General features: G+C 43.6%; 1 protein-coding gene across 1 annotated transcript in view; it reads left to right on the plus strand.

The window, feature by feature from the left end:
• Positions 1 to 6,615: 6,615 nt before the first annotated feature.
• Positions 6,616 to 23,948, plus strand: part of LOC144679990 (putative aminopeptidase NPEPL1) — a 42,692-nt gene continuing 25,359 nt past the window's right edge. The window contains exons 1-5 of the mRNA XM_078541051.1: positions 6,616 to 6,826; positions 10,639 to 10,824; positions 15,647 to 15,817; positions 21,203 to 21,292; positions 22,731 to 22,812. Coding sequence (XP_078397177.1) covers positions 6,650 to 6,826; positions 10,639 to 10,824; positions 15,647 to 15,817; positions 21,203 to 21,292; positions 22,731 to 22,812 — 706 coding nt within the window. The 5' untranslated portion in view covers positions 6,616 to 6,649. The remainder of the gene's footprint in view (positions 6,827 to 10,638; positions 10,825 to 15,646; positions 15,818 to 21,202; positions 21,293 to 22,730; positions 22,813 to 23,948) is intronic.

The raw sequence follows: 23,948 nt of genomic DNA on the forward strand, positions 1-23,948 counted from the left end.
AGATCACTGTGAAGCAGACTGGGAGGAGTGTCAAGTGGGTTAGGATCACTGTGAGGCAGACCAGAAGGAGGGTGTAGCAGGTCAGGATGAATGTGAAGCAGGTTAGGATCACTGAAACAGACTAGGGGAAGTGTAAAACTGGTCGGGATCACTGTGAAACAGCAGGGAGGAGTGTGAAACTGGTCAGGATCACTGTGAAGCAGACCGGGAGGAGTGTGAAGCAGGTCAGGATCACTGCAGTGAGAGAAAAAAAAATCAAACTGACATCACCAAAAGGCCATTCATTGATTGGTTAGTGAGTATTACAGCTTTGTTTCCCATTCTCCGAAGTTAGGGAGTTAGTCTAAGGAGTTGGGAAATTAAAATTCAGTTTTTTGATAAGGGTTAAGTAAAGCATTTCAATTTCCCTATATTTAAATGACAACAGAAGAAGCGAGGCCAGTCTTAATTTTTTTTAAGTAGTCAGTTTTATTATCTAATCTGAGAGGAACCCCTGAAGTGCACATCCTGTTCCATGTAAGAAGTCCAGATCATTTCCTGTGTCCTGGATAACCATATGTGCAGGAAGTTCATCAGCTGCAGCAGCTCAAGCTTTGGGTTTCAGAGGTTGAGCAGCAGCTGGAGCCACTGCGACACGTCCACAGGGTTGGGAACTTTGTGGATAGCACATTTATAGATGTGGTTACTACTGCTTAAGAGTATGCAGGGAGAGGGAACGGGTGACCACCAGGCAATCAAGAAGAAATAGACAGTAGTTCTAGAGTCCCCTGAGTGCAAATCAATCTCCCATCAGTATTCAGTTCATCTGGGAAATGCAGCCAGAGCCAAGTCCACGGCACCACGGCTGGCTCAGATGTACAGGGAGGCACAAAGAAGAGTGGAAGAGCAATAGTGATAGTTAGGGGAGCAGACAAACATTTCTGTGACTGCAGTTGTGAATCCAGGATAGTGTATTGCCTCCCTGGTGCCACGATCAAGGATGTCACTGACTGCAGAGCACCCTGCATGGGGATGGTGAAGAGCCAGTAGTGTTAGTCCAGATAGGTAGAAATAGGAACGTGGCCCTGTAGTCAGAATTTAGGGAACAAGGTAGGAAATTAGCAATCAAGACCTCAAAAGTAGTAATCTCCAGAATATTCCCAGTACCACGCGCTTGTGAATACAGAAATAATATAGAACAGATGAATGTGTGGCGAGAAAGATGGTGGGGGAGGGAAGGCTTTAGTTTCTTGGGACATTAGGATCAACTCTGGGGGAGATGGGACCTGTGTATGACAGATGGGTTGCACCTGAACAGAGCCAGGACCAATTTTTTTGTGGAGCGATTTGCTAGTGCTATTGGGGAAGGTTTAAACTAACTTGGCAGGGGTGTGGGAACCAGGAGGTAATATTGTAGAGGAACACAAAGGTGCACAGAATATTTGGAGAGACAGATAGTACCTGAATAAGTATTAGGTGGGTTCAGCATAAGCGGGAAAGTAATAAAGTTTAAATTAGGGTTACAGTGCATGTATACAATGCACAGAGTGTGGTAAATAAGATTGGTGAGTTGCAGACGCAGATAGCTATCTGGAAATATGATGCTGTAGCGATAAAGGAGACTTGGCTCAAAGAAGGACAAGGTTGTGTATTTAAATTTTCCTGGATAAAAGGTGTTCAGGAGAGATAGGAAAGGAGAAAGGATGGCAACATCGATTAAGGAGAACATTGCAGGGCTGAAGAGAGGAGTCCTAGAGAGGTCAAGGACAGAATCTATTTGGCGAGAGTTAAGGAACAAAAAAGGTGCAATTACATTGCTCATTAGTCTATAGGCCACCAACTAGAGGAACACATTTCAAGGAAATTACAGAGAATGCAAGAATTATAAAGTAGTCACAATGGCCGACTTTAATTATCTGAATATAGACTCAGATAGCTGGTAGTACAAAGTGCAAGAGAGACAAGAGTCCTAGGGTGTGTTCAGGAGAAGTTTCTGCAGCAGTGTATTCCAGTCCAATGTTAAAGGAGGCATAATTAGACCCAGTTCTTGGGAATGTGGTGAGCCAAGTGGATCAAGTGTCAGGGGAGCAACATATAGAGGATAGTGATCATTGTATCATAAGGTTTAGGTTGGCTATGGAAAAGAACAAGGAACAATCCAGAGTAAGAATAATTAACTGGGGAAAGCCAAATTCAGTGGGGGTAAGAATGGTTCTGGTCCAGATAAATTGAATCAAAGACCAGCAGGCAAAAATGTAACTGAACAATGGCTGCTTTCCAAGAAGGAAAAAACAGTAAAAATGGGGAAATAAGGATACTGGTCCAAACTGGTCTTGTGTACCTTAAAATGGAATACCAGTAAAAACTCAGACATGGAAGAGCGCTGTCTGAATTGTTTTTCCTACTGGGGAGGAGATAGTTCAAGTCGGGCAAGGTACATTCGCACAAAGTGGAAAGGTAGGGCAAACAAATCCAGAGCTCCCTGGTTGACAAGAGAGATAGAGATTAATACAAAGCAGAACAATTATGCATAGGACACATGGCAGGTTGATAATACAATTGAGAACCAGGTCAAATATGAAAGGTTCAGAGGGGAATTGATAAAAGCAAATAAGAGGAGCCAAGGCAGTATGAGAAGAGACTGGCAGCTAACATAAAAGGGAATCCAAAAGTCTTCTGTAGGCAAATAAATAGTAGAGGGGTGTTAAAAGAGAAGGGAGGCTGATTAGGGACTAGAAAGGAGCAGCATATAGATAGAGCGACATGGCTGAGGTACAAAATGAATACTTTGTATCTGACTTTACCAAGGAAGAAGATGCTGCCCAAGTCATAGTGAAAGAGGAGGTAGTTTAGATTCTTGAAGGATTAAAAATTGTTCTTACATGGGATGTGGGCATCGCACAGGCCGACATTTGCGGCGTGGACTAGAAGGCCGGTAGGGAGGCTGATCAGTCAGGATGGGCTAGCAAGCCAGGTGGCTACAAGAGCAGGTCAGAGTCTAGGAAACCTGCGGCGAGCAACTCACCTCCTGACTCACCAAAACCTGTCCACAAACTGCAAGGCACAAGTCAGAAGTCAGGAGTGTGATGGAATAGTCTCCATTTGCCTGGATGAGTGCAGCTCCAACAACACTCAAGAAGCTTGACACCATACAGGACAAAGCAGCCCGCTTGATTGGCACCCCATCCACAAACATTCATTCACTCCACCACCGATGCACAGTGGCAGCAGTATGTACCATCTACAAGATGCACTGCAGAAACTCACCAAGGCTCCTTAGACAGCACCTTCCAAACCCATGACCACTGCCATCTAGAAGGACAAGGGCAGCAGATGCATGGGGACACCATCACCTGGAAGTTCCCCTCCAGACTTGGAATTATTTCGCCGTTCCTGGGTCAAAATCCTGGAACTCCCACACTGTGGATGTACCTACACCACAAGAACTACAGTGGTTCAAGGCAGCCCACCACTAATAAATGCTGGCCTAACTAGCAAAGCCCATATCCCTTAGATGAATGAAGGACTTTTGTATGGAATGGTGATGGTGGTGGTGTCTGGGACATTGTCTGTACGGTGTGATTCCATGAGTATGACTACGTCAGGTTGTGCTTGACTAGTCTGTGAGACAGTTCTCCCAATTTTTGCCCCAGATGTTAGTAAGGAGAACTTTGTAGGGTCAACAGGGCTGAATTTGCCATTATTGTTTCCGGTGCCTAGGTCGATGCCGTGTGGTCTGTCCGGTTTCATTCCTTTGAGACTTTTTAGCGGCTTGCTAGGCCATTTCAGAGGGCATCAACCACAATGCTGTGGCTAGACCCAGGCCAGACCAGATAAGGACAACAGATTTTTGTTTGTTTTGTTTGTTTTTACGACAATGGTTTCATGGTCATCATCAGACTTTTAATTTCAGATTTTTATTGAATTCAAATTTCACCTTCTGCCATGGATTTGAACCCATGTCCCCAGAGCATTATCCCCTGGTCTCTGGATTACTAGTCCAGCGACATTACCACTACACCACTGAGATTTGAGAAGTTTTTACTGTTCTCCTTGGAGAAGATTTGATAGAGATGTTCAACATCATGAAGGGTCTGGACAGAGTAGAAATGGAGAACCTGGTCCCATTGGTGGAAGGATTGAAAACCAGAGGGCACAGATTTAAGGTAATTGGCAAAAGAAGCACTGGCAACACGAAGAAAAACTTTTTCATGCAGCGAGCAGTTACCATCCAAATGGCCAGTTCCCTGGCCCCAACCGCTTCCTCTTCACCATGGATGTCCAATCCCTCTACACCTCCATCCCCCACCAGGATGGTCTGAGGGCCCTTAGCTTCTTCCTTGAACAGAGGCCCGAACAATCCCCATCCACCACTACTCTCCTCCGTCTGGCTGAACTTGTTCTCACACTGAACAATTTCTCCTTTAACTCCGCTCACTTCCTCCAAATAAAAGGTGTGGCTATGGGTACCCGCAGGGGCCCCAGCTATGCTTGTCTCTTTATGGGGTATGTGGAACATTCCTTGTTCCAGTCCTAATCCGGCCCCCTCCCACAACTCTTTCTCCGGTACATCGATGATTACTTTGGTGTAGCTTCATGCTCTCGTCGGGACCTGGAAAAATTTATTAATTTTGCTTACAATCTCCACCCCTCCATCATTTTCACATGGTCCATCTCTGACACTTCCCTTCCCTTCCTTGACCTCTCTGTCTCAATTTCTGGTGATAGACTGTCCACCAATATCCATTACAAGCCGACCGACTCCCACAGCTACCTCGACTACAGCTCCTCACACCCCACTTCCTGTAAGGACTCCATCCCATTCTCTCAGTTCCTTCGCCTCCGTTGCATCTGTTCTGATGATGCTACCTTCAAAAACAGTTCCTCTGACATGTCCTCATTCTTCCTTAACCGAGGTTTTCCACCCACGGTCGTTGACAGGGCCCTCAACCGTGTCCGGCCCATCTCCCGCGCATCCGCCCTCATGCCTTCTCCTCCTTCCCAGAAACATGATAGGGTCCCCCTTGTCCTCACTTATCACCCCACCAGCCTCCGCATTCAAAGGATCATCCTTCGCCATTTCCACCAACTCCAGCATGATGCCACCACCAAACACATCTTCCCTTCACCCCCCCTGGCGGCATTCCGTAGGGATCTTTCCCTCCGGGACACCCTGGTCCACTCCTCCATCACCCCCTACTCCTCAACCCCCACCTATGGCACCTCCCCATGCCCACGCAAAAGATGCAACACCTGCCCCTTCACTTCCTCTCTCCTCACCGTCCAAGGGCCCAAACACTCCTTTCAAGTGAAGCAGCATTTCACTTGCATTTTCCCTAACTTCGTCTACTGCATTCGTTGCTCCCAATGCAGTCTCCTCTACATTGGAGAGACCAAACGTAAACTGGGCGACCGCTTTGCAGAACACCTGCGGTCTGTCCGCAAGAAAGACCCAAACCTCCCTGTTGCTTGCCATTTTAACACTCCACCCTGCTCTCTTGCCCACACGTCTGTCCTTGGCTTGCTGCATTGTTCCAGTGAAGCCCAACGCAAACTGGAGGAACAGCACCTCATCTTCCGACTAGGCACTTTACAGCCTTCTGGACTGAATGTTGAATTCAACAACTTTAGATCTTGAACTCCCTCCTCCATCCCCACCCCCTTTCCGTTTCTTCCCCCTCCCTTTTGTTTTTTTCAATAATTTATATAGATTTTTCTTTTCCCACCTATTTCCATTATTTTTAAATCTATACCTTTAATGCCCTGTCAGTCTTTCCACCCCACCACCACTAGAGCTGTACCTGCCATCCATTCTTAATTAGCACATTCGTTTAGATAATATCACCACCTTCAACACCGCTTTGTTTCTTTGTCTGTGGCATCTTTTGATTATCTGCTCCTATCACTGCTTGCTTGTCCCTACAACCAGCCCCCCTCCCCTTAAACCAGCTTATATTTCGCCCCTCTCCTAATATTACTCAGTTCTGTTGAAGGGTCATGAGGACTTGAAACGTCAACTCTTTTCTTCTCCGCCGATGCTGCCAGACCTGCTGAGTTTTTCCAGGTAATTCTGTTTTTGTTTTGGATTTCCAGCATCCGCAGTAGTTTTTTTGTTTTGATCCAAATGTACTGCCTGAGAATGTGTGAAGGCAGAATCAATGAAGCCTTTCAAAAGAAAATTATTGGATCATTGCCTGAAAAGAAAAGATTTGCAGGGGCAGCAGAAAAAAGGAATGGCATTCAGTGAATTGCTCCTCCTGAGTGCCAGCACAGACACAGCGGGCGAATGGCCTCCTGGGCTGAAACCGCTCTCTGATTCCATGAGATAAAATGCAGAACTGCGAAGAAAAAATATATTAGGAGAGTTTTACTAGCCATAAAATCAAAACTTCTATTACACCTTAAAGCTACCCATACAGATTCACATGCTTTGTCTACAAGTAACCAACTCCTGCTATTTTTGTTTTTAAAACAAAAACTTTGCAGACTAACTTCTCAACCAAATATGAACAGAACTGAACGGAACAGATCTGCAAATGTCAGCAACACTTTGCAATGTTGCAATCTGCTGTTTGTACTTAGCTTGGCGACGAGGGGGAAGTGCGCATGCACTCCGGGTCCGGCAGACGCCGGCTGTGCGCAGGCGCGGTCGGACTGACAAGGCGGTGCGATGAAAGGTGGTGGCGCCGGCAGCGGGGCTGTGATCGAGCACCTGGTGTTCACGGCCAGTGCCGGGGATGCCGACCCTCAGTCTCGGCCGGTGTTGTTGGTGGGACAGCTGCCAAATCTCCAAAAGCTCACCTGGGGCCAATTGAAAGGGAAGTTGGAGACCCGGGTGAATCAGGAGGTGAGTGACTTCAAAATGGTGGTTTTGGCTCAGGAACAGGAGACGGTCAATCAGCCCCTCTAGCTGGCCTGCTAGCCCCCCCGACCAATCAGCCCCTCTAGCTGGCCTGCTAGCCCCCCGACCAATCAGCCCCTCTAGCTGGCCTGCTAGCCCCCCTCTCCCCGACCAATCAGCCCCTCTAGCTGGCCTGCTAGCCCCCTCTCCCCCCGACCAATCAGCCCCTCTAGCTGGCCTGTTAGCCCCCACACCCCCCCGACCAATCAGCCCCTCTAGCTGGCCTGTTAGCCCTCCTGTCCCCCCGACCAATCAGCCCCTCTGGCTGGCCTGTTAGCCCCCCCGACCAATCAGCCCCTCTAGCTGGCCTGCTAGCCCCCCACCCCCCCAATCAGCCCCTCTAGCTGGCCTGCTAGCCCCCTGACCAATCAGCCCTTCTAGCTGGCCTGCTAGCCCCCCTGACCAATCAGCCCCTCTAGCTGGCCTGTTAGCCCCCACACCCCCCGACCAATCAGCCCCTCTAGCTGGCCTGTTAGCCCCCCCGACCAATCAGCCCCTCTAGCTGGCCTGTTAGCCCCCCCCGACCAATCAGCCCCTCTAGCTGGCCTGTTAGCCCCCCCCGACCAATCAGCCCCTCTAGCTGGCCTGTTAGCACCCTCCGACCAATCAGCCCCTCTAGCTGGCCTGTTAGCCCACCCCAACCAATCAGACCTTTTACTTGGCATGCTAGCCCACCCTGACTGATCAGCCTCTCTACCAGCCTGCTAGCTAACCCTGCAAGATTTTGGGCTTCAGTGGCCTGGAATTAGAGTAAAGCAGTTTTAAAAAAGCCTCATTCTACGCTTCGATTTTAAAGTTCTCTTTCTGGTTTTCAAACCCCTCCCTGTCCTTGACCCTCCCAATCTCTTATCTCCTCCAAACCCAGAACCTGAGAAATCACTGCACTTCCATTTCTGTCCTCTTGTAGAATGCCAACTTCAGTTGCTCCACCATTCAAACTTTGGCATGATGGAACCATCATAGCATAAAACCTTGAATTATCTTGAGTATTTTTGTTTCAATATGCTTGTTACAAGTTTGCACGTTTTTAATGTGATTACTTAGTCTACGTATGAATGTTCTGATGTAAGTCACACTGCTATTCAGCCTTTGGGCTGTGTTTCTTGAATGAAATACTATCTTTATTTTTATTGTGGCCATGCCTTCAGTTGCCTGGGTCCTATGCTCTCCCTTCCTAAACCTCTCTACCCCTTTAATCTTTCCTCCTTTAAGACATTCCTTAAAACATACCTCTTTGATTGAACCTTTGGTCACCTGGCCTACTATCTCCTTATGTGGCTCAGTTTGAGATTTTGTTTCGTAACTCTCTGGTGAAGCACTTCGGAACATTTTACTGTGTTAAAGATGCTCCTCCTACAATGGAACCCCCTCCTTGAATTGTGCTGCTCCACCTAGACCCCTCTTTCTGTAAAGGCTGCATGAGTTGAGTTGCTGAATAATCCCTGCTTGTGTGTTTTTAAACCCGATAAGCTTCATGGTCAACATGCAGCTCCTTTCTCTTTTTTACATTGTTAATGGGAGCAGTATCTATAATGAACACTTTTTACTGGAGACAATGCTAAATGTTATAAACAGTTAGCGTTGACTGTTGGATTTAGACCAATAGATGATTAATGAAACAGGCTGCTATAAACCTGTTTGTGTCTGTACTGCTACTGCCCTTTCCTTGTAGAAGCGACCTTATAGAATCCACTGAGTTTTGTATGTACTTTGGAAACATTTTTTCAGCTTTTGTAAACTCGTGTTACTTCCCTGTAGATTCCAGTTTCATTGTAACTGTCATTGGTTCAAGTTTGAACAGTGTTATTCATGTTTGTTTGACTATTTTGACGTCATCCAAAACTCTCCTCAGGCCCTACCTTGCACCAAGCCCCATTCATCAACCTTTTGCTCGCTGACCTACATTGTGTTGCAGTCAAGCAATGCCTCGACTTTTAAAATTCTCATCCTTGTTTTCAAATCCTTCAGCGGCCTATCTCCTTCAAACTCACCACCTTCCAAAATATCTGTGCTCCTCTAATTCTGGGCACTTGAACATCCTAGATTTTAAACACTTCATTGGTGGTCATGCCTTAAACTGCCTGGGCCCTAAGTTTTGGAATTCCCTCTGTAAGCCTCTTTCCCCCTTTAAAGACACTTCTTGAAACCTACCTTTTTCACCAAGGTTTTAGTCATCTGTCTTAATTCCTGTGGCTTGACTTGTCACCTGTGAAGTTCCTTCGGGTGTTTTATTATGTTGGAGGCGCTATTTGTTGTTATACTACTCTGTGAGCAGGAAACAACATTGTTTAGTTTTGAAAGACAGGAATTTACTTGAACTCAGTGCAGTGTAATGGTTTAAGGTGAATTCTTGCTGCTGAATGTTGCAGTTATAGTGCAGAGACCAGTCTCAGGTGAATTGGCAGACTCCAATTTATGCCATTAACTACATCTCACCCTGAACTCAGTTGTCCAGAATTTCAATGCTACTGTGCTTATATATATGCAGAAGTACAATCCATGATCAGAGAGCGAACAGGAGCTGTGCTTTTTTCAAACATTAAGATGAATTTAAAAGTCAGGTTATGAAGATCCCTAGTGAGTCTAATAGAGTTCACGGGCACTTTTAATATGCAATTTTTGTGCTGGCTTCTTGTGAGACTAACTGTTAGAGGAGATAGTTGTTGTATTAGTGTGCTGGGGAGTGTAATCACCCATGTTACTCCTGAAACACAATGAAACCTTTATGTTCATGTACAGCCATATTTATTGTGCTCAGTTTATCTTCATTCCTAGACTGCTGGGGTAGTTCTTGTCTTCCTGGATAAACCTGTGCTGTGCTGCAGTAGAAATTACAGATCCGATTTTATGTGTGCCCACTCCGGGGGGGAAGCCTCACATATGTCGGCATGAATAAAATTAGCCCCTGAATCTATTGCAACAGTAACTTTTGCACTATAATTTAACTTTTATCGGTAACTTGTAGGGAGAAATGTGACTAACTTCACATTCTCTAATCTTTTCACTTCTAGTCTAATATCGTTCTTGCCAAATACTTCACTTGATATCCATGCTCCTGCAGGTTTTATCAGGGATTACTGGATAATCATTCTCATAGTGCCATTACAGCACAGAAGGCGACCATTCAGCCTATTGGGTCCATACGGACTATCTGTAGAGCAATCCAATCATCCCGCTGCCCCTGCTCTATTCCTCTAGCCCTGGAAGTTTATTTCCTCAATTGCCCATGCATTTTCCTTTTGAAATCATTCATTGTCTCCATTTCCATTCTCAGGCTGGAGCTGAGGCTAACTTTTTCCATCACTTCCACCACCAGGTACCACGCTGGGTTCAGTGGTGCTGTAGCTGTTTGTAATACCCCAACTGCAACTATGACTGCAAATAGCTTGACTCAACACAAATCAAAGCAGGAATCCTTATGGTTTGCTTTACTGTGCAACCCACCATGGAGTACATTTATCCACTAAGACAAGGGAGATATTTAACATGTCTTTAAAATATGCCTTGTGTTTTTCCTTTAAGCGATTATATGTTTTTCTGATCTAAATTGCTTTACTCACTTCAAATTGAACTTGGATTTATGCTTTTTCCCAATTATTGTAACTTGTCCACGGTGAAATCTGTTGCAAACCCTGGTGCGGGACACCACTGGGCAGCCTGTTACTGTTGAGTGTGGCCAGTGTGTATATGATCATTTTAATTCTTTCCTGTGAAGTTTCAAATCTGCAGTGTAGTAACACACCTTGTTTGTCATTCAGGTCTGGCAGGCTGCACTGAGCACTTTGAATCCAAATCCAGTGGATACCTGTTCTCTTTGGCTCGATTATGCTCTTGTGGCAGCGCTCCCATCCAAAGTCAGCCGCCACAACAGCCCTTCATCAGCTCACTTTCTCACACGATTGATTCGCAATTGCTCATCTAGAAGAACCAACCGGTGCATTGTGGTGAGTGATCACCTAGGCTCTTGTTCATTTACAGTAACACCCTGATCATATGTATGTTCTTCCTAATTTTTCTTTGCAACCATTCTTAGTTCCAGAACTATAACTTCAAGTTTCCCTAATTTATCATAAAAGATATTCAGTATCAATTGAATGCATCCCTGTCACTGATGCCTTTCCTAATAGTTTTTGTAACTTTTAAAAGCTGTAGGAATTGTCAAGGGAAGTAATGTATAAGCAGGTTTGATACTGCTTGTGGATCAATATTCTTGAGCAACTTTGTCCATAGATACGTTCTGTGTGATAGTTCTCATCTAACGCAATTTTCCACTGAGTCAGATTTCTGCTTCCTACATAAACTTAGTGCTCCCTGGCTCATTTGTAATACACTATTTTTTTTATTCCTTCATGGGATGCGAGCACACTGGCAAGGCCAGCGTTTATTGCCCACCCCTAATTGTCTTGAGAAGGTGTTGGTGGGCTTCCTTCTTGCACCACTGCATCCATGGGTGTTGGTTCACCCACAGTGCTGTTAGGAAGGGAGTTCCAGGATTTTGACCCATTGACCCACCCCAGTGAAGGAAAGGTAATATATTTCCAAATCGGGATGATATGAGTTTGGAGGGGAACTTGCAGGTGGTGGTGTTCCAATGTATGCTGCACTTGTCCTTCTAGAGAGTATGGTTTCGGAATGTGCTGTTGAAGGAGCCTTGGTGAGTTGTTACAGTGCATCATGTAAATGGTACACACTGCTGCCACTGTGCACCAGTGGTGGAGGGAGTGAATATTTAAGGTGGTGGATGGCCAGCCTATTAAGTGAAATGCTTTGTGCTGGAACAAAAACAGAAAATGCTGGAAAAACTCAGCCCGGTCTAGCAGCATCTGTGGAGAGAGAAACAGAGTTAACGTTTCAAGTCTGTATGACCTTTCTTCAGAGCTGAAGAGAAGTGCAGTTGTGATGAAAAACACTCCTTTCAGGTGAAGCAGTGCTTTACTTGCACCTCCTTCAATTTGATCTACTACATTCGGTGCTCCCTATGTGGTCTCCTCTACATCAGGGAGACCAAACACAGACTGGGTGACCGCTTTGCGGAACACCTCCGATCTGTCTGCAAGCATGACCCAGACCTTCCTGTCGCTTGCCATTTCAACACTCCACCCTGCTCTCATGCCCACATGTCCATCCTTGGCCTGCTGCAATGTTCCAATGAAGCCCAATGCAAACTGGAGGAACAGCATCTCATCTTCCGACTAGGCACTTTACAGCCTTCCGGACTTAACATTGAGTTCAACAACTTCAGACCATGAACTCTCTCTTCTTTCCTCACCCCTTTTTTAATCCCATTTTTTCTACATTCATTTTTATTTTTTATCCACTTATTTTTATTTATTTATTCATGGTTTTATCTCTTTTTATCCCCCCCTTTTATCCCATTTTCTATCTTTTTTTTCCCCACCACTGCCCCCTACCCCCACCCAATCCCCAAAAGGGCCATCTGTTACTTGTTCCATGTTGTTTTTTCACACAATGCTACCCTTGTCCTGCTATTATCACATTCTGCTTTCTTACCTTCACGCCACTATCAGCACCTTTTTCTTTTTTAGCCCTTACCACTATCATTAATACTCCCTTTGTTCTTTAGTTCATGACATCTTTTACAATCTCTCCTTTGTCCCCACCTATCACTGGCCTTCTATCCAGCTTCACCTGCTCCACCCTCCCTTAAATAGTATAAATTTAATCACATTTCCACTTCTCTTCAGCTCTGAAGAAAGGTCATACGGACTCGAAACATTAACTCTGTTTCTCTCTCCACAGATGCTGTAGACCTGCTGAGTTTTTCCAGCATTTTCTGTTATCGCTTCAGGTTTCCAGCATCTGCAGTATTTTGCTTTTTGCTTTGTGCTGGATGCTGCCAAGTTTCTTGAGTGTTGTTGGAGCTGCACTCATCCAGGCGAGTGCAGAGTATTCCATCACACTCCATCTAGAAGTACAAGGGCAGTGGATACATGGGAACAGCACCAGTTGGAAGTTGCCCTCCAAGCCACTCACCATCCTGACTTGGAAATATATTGTCGTTCCTTCACTGTCGCTGGGTCAAAATCCTGGAACTCTCTCCCTAACAGCACTGTGAGTGTATTTATACCACAGGGATTGCAGTGGTTCAGGACAGCTCACCACCACCTTCTCAAGGGCAATTAGGGATGGGCAATAAATGGCCACATCCTATAAATGAATTTAAAAAAAAACTTGTGCCTTGTAGATGATGAACAGGCATTGGGAAGTTAGTAGGTGAGTTATGCTCTGCAAAATTTACAGCCCCTGGCCCACTCTTGTAGCCACAATATTTATATAGCTAGTCCAGTTCAGTTTCTGCTTAACGGGATGTTGATAGTGGGGGATTCAGTGATAGTAATGCCACTTTATGTCAAGAGGAAAAGGTTAGATTCTCTCTTGTTGGAGGTGCCCATTGCCTGGCACTTATGTGGCACAAATGTTACTTGCCACTTATGAACCCAAGCCCGACTGTTGTCCAGGCCTTGCTGCATGCAGGCACGGACTTATTCAGCATCTTTGTGTCGCATTAATGCAAAAACCAGTTAAACTGGAAACCGATTTTGCTGAACTGACACTGGATGCTAGTGACTAGCACTTGCTTTTCAGATTAGAGAGCAGTATGGAGATGACATTCCAACTCTAGCCTTCTGCCTCCACGTTGCTTAAAATGGTTGTCAGGAATATACCAAACTACTAGTGGCATCTCTAATTGGAATGACTATTTGAGTGAATTTATTATGCGCCATTAGAAATGTATTTTATTAGATTCTATACCTGTCGCAGTTTGAAAAAATAACATTCAGTGCCTGCTTCCATAAGAACATAACTAGGATTGGAGTAGACCATTTGGCTCTACCATTTAATGAGATAATGACTGATCTTCTACTTCAACTCCACCATCCTGCACTATCCCCTTAACCTTGATTTCACTTCGCACTCAAAAAGCTTTCAGCCTCTGTCTTGAATATATTGAGCATCCGCAGTGATGTGTAACGCAGTCCATGTAACAAAAAAGCTAGGATTTCTGGAACAGACCAAATGTATTTGACCAATATGGGTAAGGAACTAATGTACATCTGGTAAAATGTAACAGTACTTCTTGATTAGCTTATTGTTAAGGCTAAATTGAGTACTTGCAGCTGTGATTTGTCCTGGTTAAGCCCTGGGACACTTGAGAGAAGAGCCACAAGATTAATCTGTGAAATCAGAGAACTTGGTTATGGGGAGGAATGAGCAAAGTTTGGATTTTCAGCCTTGACGTATGTGGTAAATGGCAGATAAAAATTCATTTAAATTAAATCATGGCCGTGGACCAAAGAAAGTGGCACAAAGTATGCTTGTCAACCATTGGACTTTATTGAAGTTAGTGGAGGCAAAAATCCATTTTTTTTTAACAAAGAGTTGGATGGGAGCTTGTTTAATTTTATATTTCATGTTATGAGCTAGAATTGACTGACCTTCCTCATCCTTTTTTTTAATATCTGCATGACAGAAGTAAAGCTCTGGCATTGTCTCCCCTTCTCAAAACCCCCGGTGGCATAGTGGTAATGTCACTGGACTAGTAATACAGAGGCCCAAGCTAATACCTGGGAGACATGGGTGCAAATCCTACCTCGGTAACTGGTGGAATTTAAATTCAATGAATTAAATCTGGAATTTGACAGCTAGTCTCAGGAATGGTGACCATGAAACTATCATCGATTGTTGTAAGAACCCATCTGGTTCTCTAATGTCCTTTAGGGTCCCTGCTGGTCTTGCATATACGTGACTCCAGGTCCACAACAATGTGGTTGACTCTTAATTGCCCTCTGAAATGACATAACAAGCCACTCAGTTTAAGGGCAATTAGGGATGGGCAACAAATGCTGGCCTTGCCCACATCCCATGAAAGAATAAAAAAAAATTAATATTGCCAGAGTTTTATTTACATTCTGCAAACCATTAATTTTTAATGGAAATGTCAATCTGTCGCTCAACACAATGGAATTTGAACCATGAGTATTTGCTAAATTAGGTATTTGGAAAATTTACAGTTTAGAAAATACAATAGACAAACTGAACCCAACAGAGGCTAGTAATTTGGACAATGCTCTCTGGCACAAACCATCAGGGAAAAGTAGTCACTTAACACTGTGAGTTTGTAAAAATGGTGCAGGGTGACCAGCAAGATTGGAAAGTGTCTCATCACCTAACTCAACATGAAGTCTGCTGAAAATTGAAAAGCAGCAAACTGCAAATGCTGGAAATATGAAATAAAAACAGAAAATGTGGAAAAAAACCTCAGCAGATTAGGAAGCATCTGTATAGAGAGAGAAAAACAGAGTTAACTTTTCAGGTCTGTGACTGTTCTGATGAAAGGTCACAGATATGAAATGTTGGCTGGGATTTTCTGGCCCCTACACTGGCGAGCATCATTGCGGGCGGGATGGGAAAATTCGGAGAGCCGTTGACTTTACTGGCTCTCCAAACTTTCTGGTCCCGCCCACAATGATGCCTGCCAGTGTCGGGACCACGAAATCCCGCCACTAACTCTGTTTCTCTCCCTGCATAGATGCTGCCTAACTTCCTGAGTTTTCTCCAGCATTTTCTGTCTGATGAACTTTTTTTGGCTTCATTAAGAAACTTCTGTGGTCCTGCTTTTGAAGAAGAGCGACAATATTTTCATTGCAGAATAATAGTATTGGATGTGCTTCATAAATTATATGTGCATTTAAAAAAAAAAAAATCTTTTTTGACTTCTTACTGTGATTATAACTTTTATTTCAGCTAGTCTGTGAATACACAGAGGTTTTTGCATCAGCTTGTGCGCTAACAAGGGCATTTCCCCTGTTCACTCGGCGCACTGGATTGCTGGAACAAGGAGAGAAACTCACTGTTACAGTAGAGTTTATTCTGGTGGGAGAGAATACCAACCCGCTTACTGAATCTACTCTTGCGGTAAGTATTAGGAACCACAGACCAGTGAGTCTCACGTCAGTGGTAGGGAAACTGTTGGAGAAAATTCTGAAGGAGAGAATCTATCTCCACTTGGAGAGGCAAGGTTTGATCAGGGATAGTCAGCATGGCTTTGTCAGAGGGAGGTCATGCCTAACAAATTTGATTGAATTTTTTGAGGAGGTGACCAGGTGTGTAGATGAGGGTAGTGTAGTTGATGTAGTCTATATGGATTTCAGCAAAACTTTTGACAAGGTCCCACATGGGAGACTTATAAAGAAGGCAGATGCCCATGGGATACAGGGTAACTTGATAAGGTGGATTCAAAATTGGCTTAGTTGTAGGAGACAGAGGGCGATGACAGAAGGCTGCTTTAGTGACTGGAAGCCAGTGTCCAGTGGCGTACCACAGGGATCTGTGCTCGGTCCCCTATTATTCGTCGTTTATATAAACAACATAGATGACTATGAGTGGGGTAGGATTAATAAGTTTGTGGATGACACAAAGATTGGTCGGGTGGTTAACAGTGAGGTTGAGTGCCTTGGGCTACAGGAAGATATAGATGGGATGGTCAAATGGGCAGATAAGTGGCAGATGGAATTTAACCCTGAAAAGTGTGAGGTGATACATTTTGGAAGGAGTAATTTGACAAGTGCCATGAACGGCATGGCACTAGGAAGTTCTGAGGAACAAAGGGACTTTGGCGTGTGTGTCCATAGATCTCTGAAGGTGGAGGGGCGTGTTAGTGGGGTGGTGAAAAAGGCATATGGGACACTTGCCTTTATCAATCGAGGCATAGATTACAAAAGTAGGGAGATCACGTTGGAGTTGTATAGAACCTTGGTGAGGCCACAGCTGGAGTACTGCGTGCAGTTCTGGTCACCACATTATAGAAAGGATGTGAGTGCACTGGAGGGGGTGCAGAGGAGATTCACCAGGATGTTGTCTGGGATGAAACATTTAAGTTATGAAGAGAGGTTGGATATACTTGGGTTGTTTTTGTTGGAGCAGAGAAGACTGAGGGGCGACCTGATCGAGGTGTACAAGATTATGAGGGGCGTGGACAGGGTGGATAGAGAGCAGCTGTTCCCCTTAGTTGAAGGGTCAGTCACGAGGGGACATAACCTCAAGGTGAGGGGCAGGAGGTTTAGGAGGGATGTGAGGAAAAACCTTTTTCCCCAGAGGGTGGTGATAGTCTGGAATGTACTGCCTGGGAGGGTGGTGGAGGCGGGTTGTCTCACATCCTTTTAAGAAGTACCTGGATGAGCACTTGGCACGTCATAACATTCAAGGCTATGGGCCAAGTGCTGGTAAATGGGATTAGGTAGGTAGGTCAGGTTTTTCTCACGTGTCGGTGCAGACTCGATGGGCCGAAGGGCCTCTTCTGCTCTGTGTGATTCTGTGATTAGCGTGATGATGAGAGGATCTGAGATGATAAAGTTGTTGATTTATCTTTAGTAGTGTTCATTTTTTTCTGCCTGCAGTCCCATCTTTATGCAGCAGGACTCCAATATCTGTTCTACATTTATCTTACCATTCTGCGCATAACTTCTTTTCTATTTCTTTTACCTCCCCCCTCCACTGAGATATTTTACAAAGCTGTGCTGCTGGACTCGGTAGATATAGAGTTTTTTAAAATCAGTACAATTTGTAAAACTACCATGTATAACTTCAGACATAGGTGGTGGTCAGAGTAATTTTGCCATTATTGTCTTGCTTATCCTCTTTGAACTGGAGTACGGAGGAGGAAGAAGGACAGGGTTCACACTTGCACTTTGAAGTCTTTTAGCACAAATCCTATGGTTGGTACCTTCTCAATATACTTTCTAGGCTCCTATTATTATTCTGGGATGCTGTCACCTTGGATCTTGATATTTTACTGCTTTTAGTCTTATTAGCTTTTTTATAAAATATCTTTTTGTATATTTATCGCCAGTGGCTCTTCCACATCTTCATCAGATATTCCTTTAGTCCTAGTTTCACCTTGTTCTATAAAATCAAATGTTAAAATATTTTATTAATCCTTTCTGTCATTCCCTCATTACGAATCACCAGACAGCCCTTTTAATCTTTTGTGGTCCCACCCCTGCTTTGATTTTTCTTTTTTTCACTCAGTTCGTGCTTATAGAAGCCCTTGCTATTTTACTTCATTGACCACCAGGTTTCTTTCATATACCCTTTTACAATAATAAAACACTTACTAAGAGGTAAACTTTCTCCTTGTTCTTTTAGATCTGCCTGTAGCCTTTGACACAGTTAACCATGCCATCCTCTTCCAATGCCTTTCCACTGTCATCCAGCTGGGTGGAGCTCCTCTCACCTGATTCTATCTAATCATAACCAGAGAGTTTTTGCAATGGCTTCTCTTTCTCATGCACTGTTATTTTTGGTGTGCCCAAAAGATCTATCCTTGGGTCCCCTTTATTGCGCATCTACATGCTGTCATTTGGCACCATCATCCAAAGGCACAACATTAGTTTTCACTTAGCTCTACCTCTACCCACCTCTCTTGACTCCTTCACTGTTGCTAAATTATAAGATTATATCATCAGCATCACATGTAAAATGAATTAGTGAAGGGGGTCATGTGACCTCTGAATCCAGCTTGACAACAAGCCTGAATGGCTTGATTGCTATGGGGACACTGAGGCCCAGATTGTTTTACTGTGAAGAAGGTACAAGATATTCACACCTGTAGACGATGGCAAGACCATCTATGCTGGCATTGGGGAGATTGTTATTCTCTTAAATCTCATAGAGAGGTGTTAGGAATATCAGATTTTGTAAAAGGTTATACTTTAAACTGTCTATTTAATTTCAAGATAGAATTGAGTAAGTCACATAAGAAGGTTAGGAATGTCAGTTTATGTAAATGATTATACCTTAAACTGTCTATTTGATTTCAAGATAGAATGGAGTTGGGGGTCTAAAGGCTGGCTAAGTAGCATTTCTACCTGAATATAAGGCCCATGTAATTCACATTGCCATGGTGGTGTGTCTTGGAAAGGGAGAGGTCCATAGGAAGCCATTGTAGGATCATGTTGCAGGTTTTCCTAAGAGATCCCTGAACCTCTCAGGCACGCTCAGTCTGCACAAATCTGAGTGAGAGAGAGCAGAGAGATAGAGATAGTCAATCTCTATCATTAACCATGCAGAATAAGGGTGGGAGTTCATGCTCGGATTGAAGAGACCAAGTTTGTGCGGATTTAAACATGGCTGGAAGATTTGCCTAGCTTTGGCTAGAGGAGGTATCTCCAGGGTAGCCTCGCCATGGAAGTCATTTCGGGGTTAGAAACGATCCAGCTGCAAAAGGACGAAGGAAGCAAGCCATCAGGAGCTGAGAATAGCTGCGGACTCATTCCTGGAGAAAGTAGAGTCCACTTAAGAGTAAAGTATAATTGTGGAGGGGGATATTTAAATGGGGGTCTTTCCTGTAGTTTAGAGTATAAGTTGCCTACTGAGGTGTTTAGACAATATTACTCTTCGTCTGTTTATTACAGTAAAAGTCCTAAAACTTGAAACCTTGTCATGTGATCCTTCCAGTCAGTCACTGGAAATTCAAATATTTTTCTAAAAGTTATTGGTCTCTATGGAGATAGTAATATAAGTAATGGAGAAGATTGAAGCTATTGTTTTCGGTTCCTGCTCCAAACTCTGTTACGTAGCAACAGTGTGAGATTAAGTCAGTCTGTTCGCAACCTTGGTGTCACATTTGATCCCAAATAGAGCTTCCAACGTTATACTCATGCCATCACTAAGACCACCTATTTCCATGTTCGTGACCTCGCTTGACTGCCCCTGTCTTAGCTCATCTGCTGCTGAAACTATTTCTTGCCTTTGTTACCTCTAGAGTTGGCCATTCCAATGCACTCCTAGCTGGTCTTTCATATTCAACCCTTCATAAACTTAAGTTCATCCAAAACTCTGCTCCCTGTGCCTGAAACACAGCAAATCCTGTCCCCCTATCATCTCTGTGTTCACTGACCTACATTGGCTCCTGGTAAAGCAACAATTTGATTTTTAAAACGCTCATCCCTGTTTTCAAGTCCCTCCTTGGCCTCGCTCCTCCCAATCTCTGTAATCTCTTCCAACCTGACAACCCTTTGAGCTATCTGAGCTTCTCTAATTCTGACCTGTAATGCATCCCTGATTTTAATTGCTCCATCATGGCCATGCCTTCAGTTGTCAAGGCCCCAAGCTCTGGAACTCCCTCCCTATACCGCTCTCCCTCTCTACCGTGCTTTCCTCCTTTAAGACACCACTTAAAACCTACCCTTTTGATCAAACTTTTGGTCATCTGACCTAATATCGCCTTAAGTGCATTGCTGAAAAAAGGCATTTTGTCGAAGCTCAAGGATAACTAGGGATGGGCAGTAAATGCTGGCCCAGCCAGCGAAGCCCACATCCCGTGAATGAATAAAAAAAAGTTTTTCATTCTGACAACCAGTTTAAGATTGTCAGTCGCGTTCGCAGTGTGGCACATTTGCATGTACTGGAAGCTACATATATTAGTACACAGGGCCCTGTTCTTTGCAGACAGAAAGAAAATGTACATGCGTTGTGCCTTTTTCAGCTAAACAAAATAAGTGACAGCCATCCGCTGGTTCATTTCTCAAGGCAATGCCTTGGCCAATCAGAGCAAAGCTGCCTGGTTTGAAATTTCAGACAATGCTTGGCAGTTAACTGCCAGTCACCATTAACTGGTGCATTCTCCATGGCAACGCCTCTACCAATCAGTGTCCACTTGCCAACCAATCAGCACTCTCTTCCCACACAGTATAAAATTGTTGCTTTACCTGACATTGATATTCTTGCGATTGTCCTGATGAGTGCAAGATAAGAAGCTTTTCAGCAATACTGAAGTTATGTACTACCAAATGACTATCTCCTTATGTGATTCGGTGTCATACTTTGTTTTATAATGCTCCTGTGAAACACCTTGGGACATTTCATTATGTTAAAGGTGCGATATAACTGTAAGTTGTTGTGGAACCAGCACTATGGAAATACTCCATAGCCTCAAATTACTCTCCCAACAGTGACTGCAGCAAATTTTGTATTAGCATAAAATGCAAAAAGTTTATTCACTTTTATTGATCTATAAAGTTTATCTGTTTTCTTTTTCCAAATTTATTAGAAGGAGCAATAATTTGCGTACAGCCTTGCGGCTTATATAGCATCTCAAGTGATTGTTTAGAGTAGTTGCTTTCTGGTGGCATAAAATAAACCCTAGTGGTAACTTGAGGAGCCCCAGTTGTAACAATTTCCATTTTTTTCTGTAGAGAAAAGCAGCCTATTTAGGTTATAATGCTTATAGAATAATCTCATTCAGGTATATGCATTGATCGCTCTAATAGATTTCCAGTATTTACTGTTATTTTTCCATAGTGCCTGTTAAGTGCTGCAGAAGGCATTCAAATGGCTGGTCGCATTGTGGATACACCATGCAATGAGATGAATACAGATAACTTCCTTGCGGTGAGAATGTTTGAAACTTTAGCTAATGTAGACAGCAGCAGCATAAACAGCTATTTCTTTTCAGTATTGCCACTCAATGTCAAAAGCCAAGTCATCAACTATACATTTCCTGTCATAGCAAGTTTTGCCAGACCTGCAGCAATTCATAGATAACATACTGTGATTATTATGTGTTTAGCAATTTAGAAAATACTAGTCATGTATGAATGATTTTCCCAACTGCCTAAATTTGTTGTCCTTGAGTGCTTTTGCCATAGCGCTGAACTGTAGTCAGTTTCAGGAATACGATGCTGTAATGGCCTCCCTGCCTTGTTCTTCTGCCATTCATATTATTCGATGCTACATCAGAATATGGAGAGACATCTTCCAGTGTGGCTGTTTGGACATCATGGTTTGATGATTCAAACAGTTTTAATATCTCAGGTTTGTCGATTCAGAGTGGAGATAGACAGATTTTTAATCAGTAAGGGAATCAAGGGTTATGGGGAGAAGGCAGGAAAGTGGAGTTGAGGATTATCAGATCAGCCATGATCTCATTTAATGGCGGAGAAGACTTGATGGGCCAAATAGTATCTTTGGTTCCTTTACATCCACCAAGAAGCGCAGATGGGGCTTTGGTTTAACCTGAAGGATGGTACCTCTGACAGCTCATCAATCCCTTAGTACTACTCCTGAGTGTACTTCAGTCTCTAGAGTCGAACTTGAACCTGTAACCTTTTGATTCAGAGACAAAAGTGTTACCACAGAGAAATAGCTGACATTGCATGCATCATGACGCTCCCAGCGGGCTTGGAAATTGAGCAAGATGAGTATATTTAATGGGTGGGGACTGGAGGTGTCTGATCCAGTAGCACATGCCTTGTGCATACATTGAGGTTGCAACATGGCTTAGTTGTATCAGTGAATCTTCTTGATGGTGGGAGTACTGTATGCTTGTGCCCGTTGCAAATTCGGTAGAAGTGTCATGTAGGATGACCTTAAATAATTTGTAATGCTTTTCTGCTTATTACCAGTTTATGAATGATCTTTTTTTAATTTGTATGCATTAGCTTTTTGTGGATTAAAGTTTGTCCTTGTTCTGCATGATGGTGGCCATTGGTTGAGTCCATCACTCTTATGGAGCTCAATGGTACTCCAACCTGATATAGAAATGCTGTGGTCCAGAGTTACCTAATGTAGCCCTGAGTCATGAGCTGGTTTAATTTTACTACAGCAAAGAAGTGGGCACTTGTTAATTTAGCTGAGTAATGAATATTTGAGGTTTTAAAAATGATATCAAATTGGATCCTGGAGAATGAGCTTGATTGATTTTTACATTCTGACTTTTCATTTTACTGAATTTTTTACAATTGCATCCAACATCTCACACACTTCTTCAACTTGAAACTCTTTTTCCTTGTGAGAGGTTTATTTAGCATTTTAATTTTCTTCTGACTAGGAAATTGAACTTGTTGGATCTGAGCTGGGCATTATTCCCACTGTTATCCGTGGAGAAGAGCTTAATCACAAGGGATTTGGAGGTAATGTCTGTTGTACAGTAAATGCTGCTTTTAGGAGATCAACATTATGGTATTGTTAAAGCTGGAAGGTAAACATTGTACGGCCAGATGTGGCTAAAAGCAGGATTGGGCTCACGACCTTATCCAAGACTTCCTTTGCTTTAAAAAAAACTGTAGGAGGCTGCACGTGCCAGGAAATATAAGTTGTAATGAAGAAAATTATCCATGATTTCCTGTCAGCTGCTCCCTGCAGACATCCTTGCAGAACCTTTGATTGCAGGAGTGGGAAATTGGCCATCAAAAGAATATGGAGAAATTTAGATTTAGGAACCAGGCTGACAACAGGCAGGTGTTATTTAATGTAAACAGGCACCAAGGCGCTGGGAAAAGTAGAATAAATATTTTAAGATGAATGGTAGTAGGAAACTACACAGAAAGGGCTGCTGAGGTTATTGATGGATAGCACGTTAAAATCATAAGCACAGTAAGTAACATCAGGATGACTCCATGCTCCTAATAAGCTTGGATCAGTGACAGGACTACAGAATCCATGCTTCCTGATTGTGAGGATCCTAAGGTAGGAATGTGCAATTACACCTATTGCTCTGAATGCGTAGCTAGGGATTACTAAGGAGGAGAGGTGAGCTGATTTAACCCTACCTGGTGTAACTCTATACAATTTGGGTGACTGGAGTCGGGCGTTTTGATTATCAGTGGATAATCAGAGAAAGGGATGATGCCGGGGATGAAGAACTTGAGAAAATGCAGAAATGGAAAGTGTTTGTGCTAAAGGAAAGAAAACATAGGGGAGGGCTGATTGAAATTTTTGGCATTTGAAGATAAATAGGTAAAATTAACCTTGATAAATTGTTTGTAATCACAAACTGTGACCAGGGGCATGCATTTCAGCTTGGAAGAGGAGGGTTGAGCAGTCAGTTTACATTTAGCTACTTCACACAAAAGTTGGTGAATTTGTGGAATAGACTGTCTAGGGGACAGTAGAGATGTCTGGCATTGCTGAATTCAAGAGCAAACAGTAACTAAGATATAGAGTATAGGCAAAAAAAGCTTTGGGTCTAGCCAAATTGACCAGCACAGCTGTTCCCAGTTCTGCACATTTTCTCTGTTCAACTTTCCACATAAAAGAAACTTTTAAA

This window comes from Cetorhinus maximus, chromosome 4 (assembly GCF_964194155.1).
Source record: "Cetorhinus maximus chromosome 4, sCetMax3.hap1.1, whole genome shotgun sequence".
In the NCBI taxonomy this organism is placed as follows: domain Eukaryota; kingdom Metazoa; phylum Chordata; class Chondrichthyes; order Lamniformes; family Cetorhinidae; genus Cetorhinus; species Cetorhinus maximus.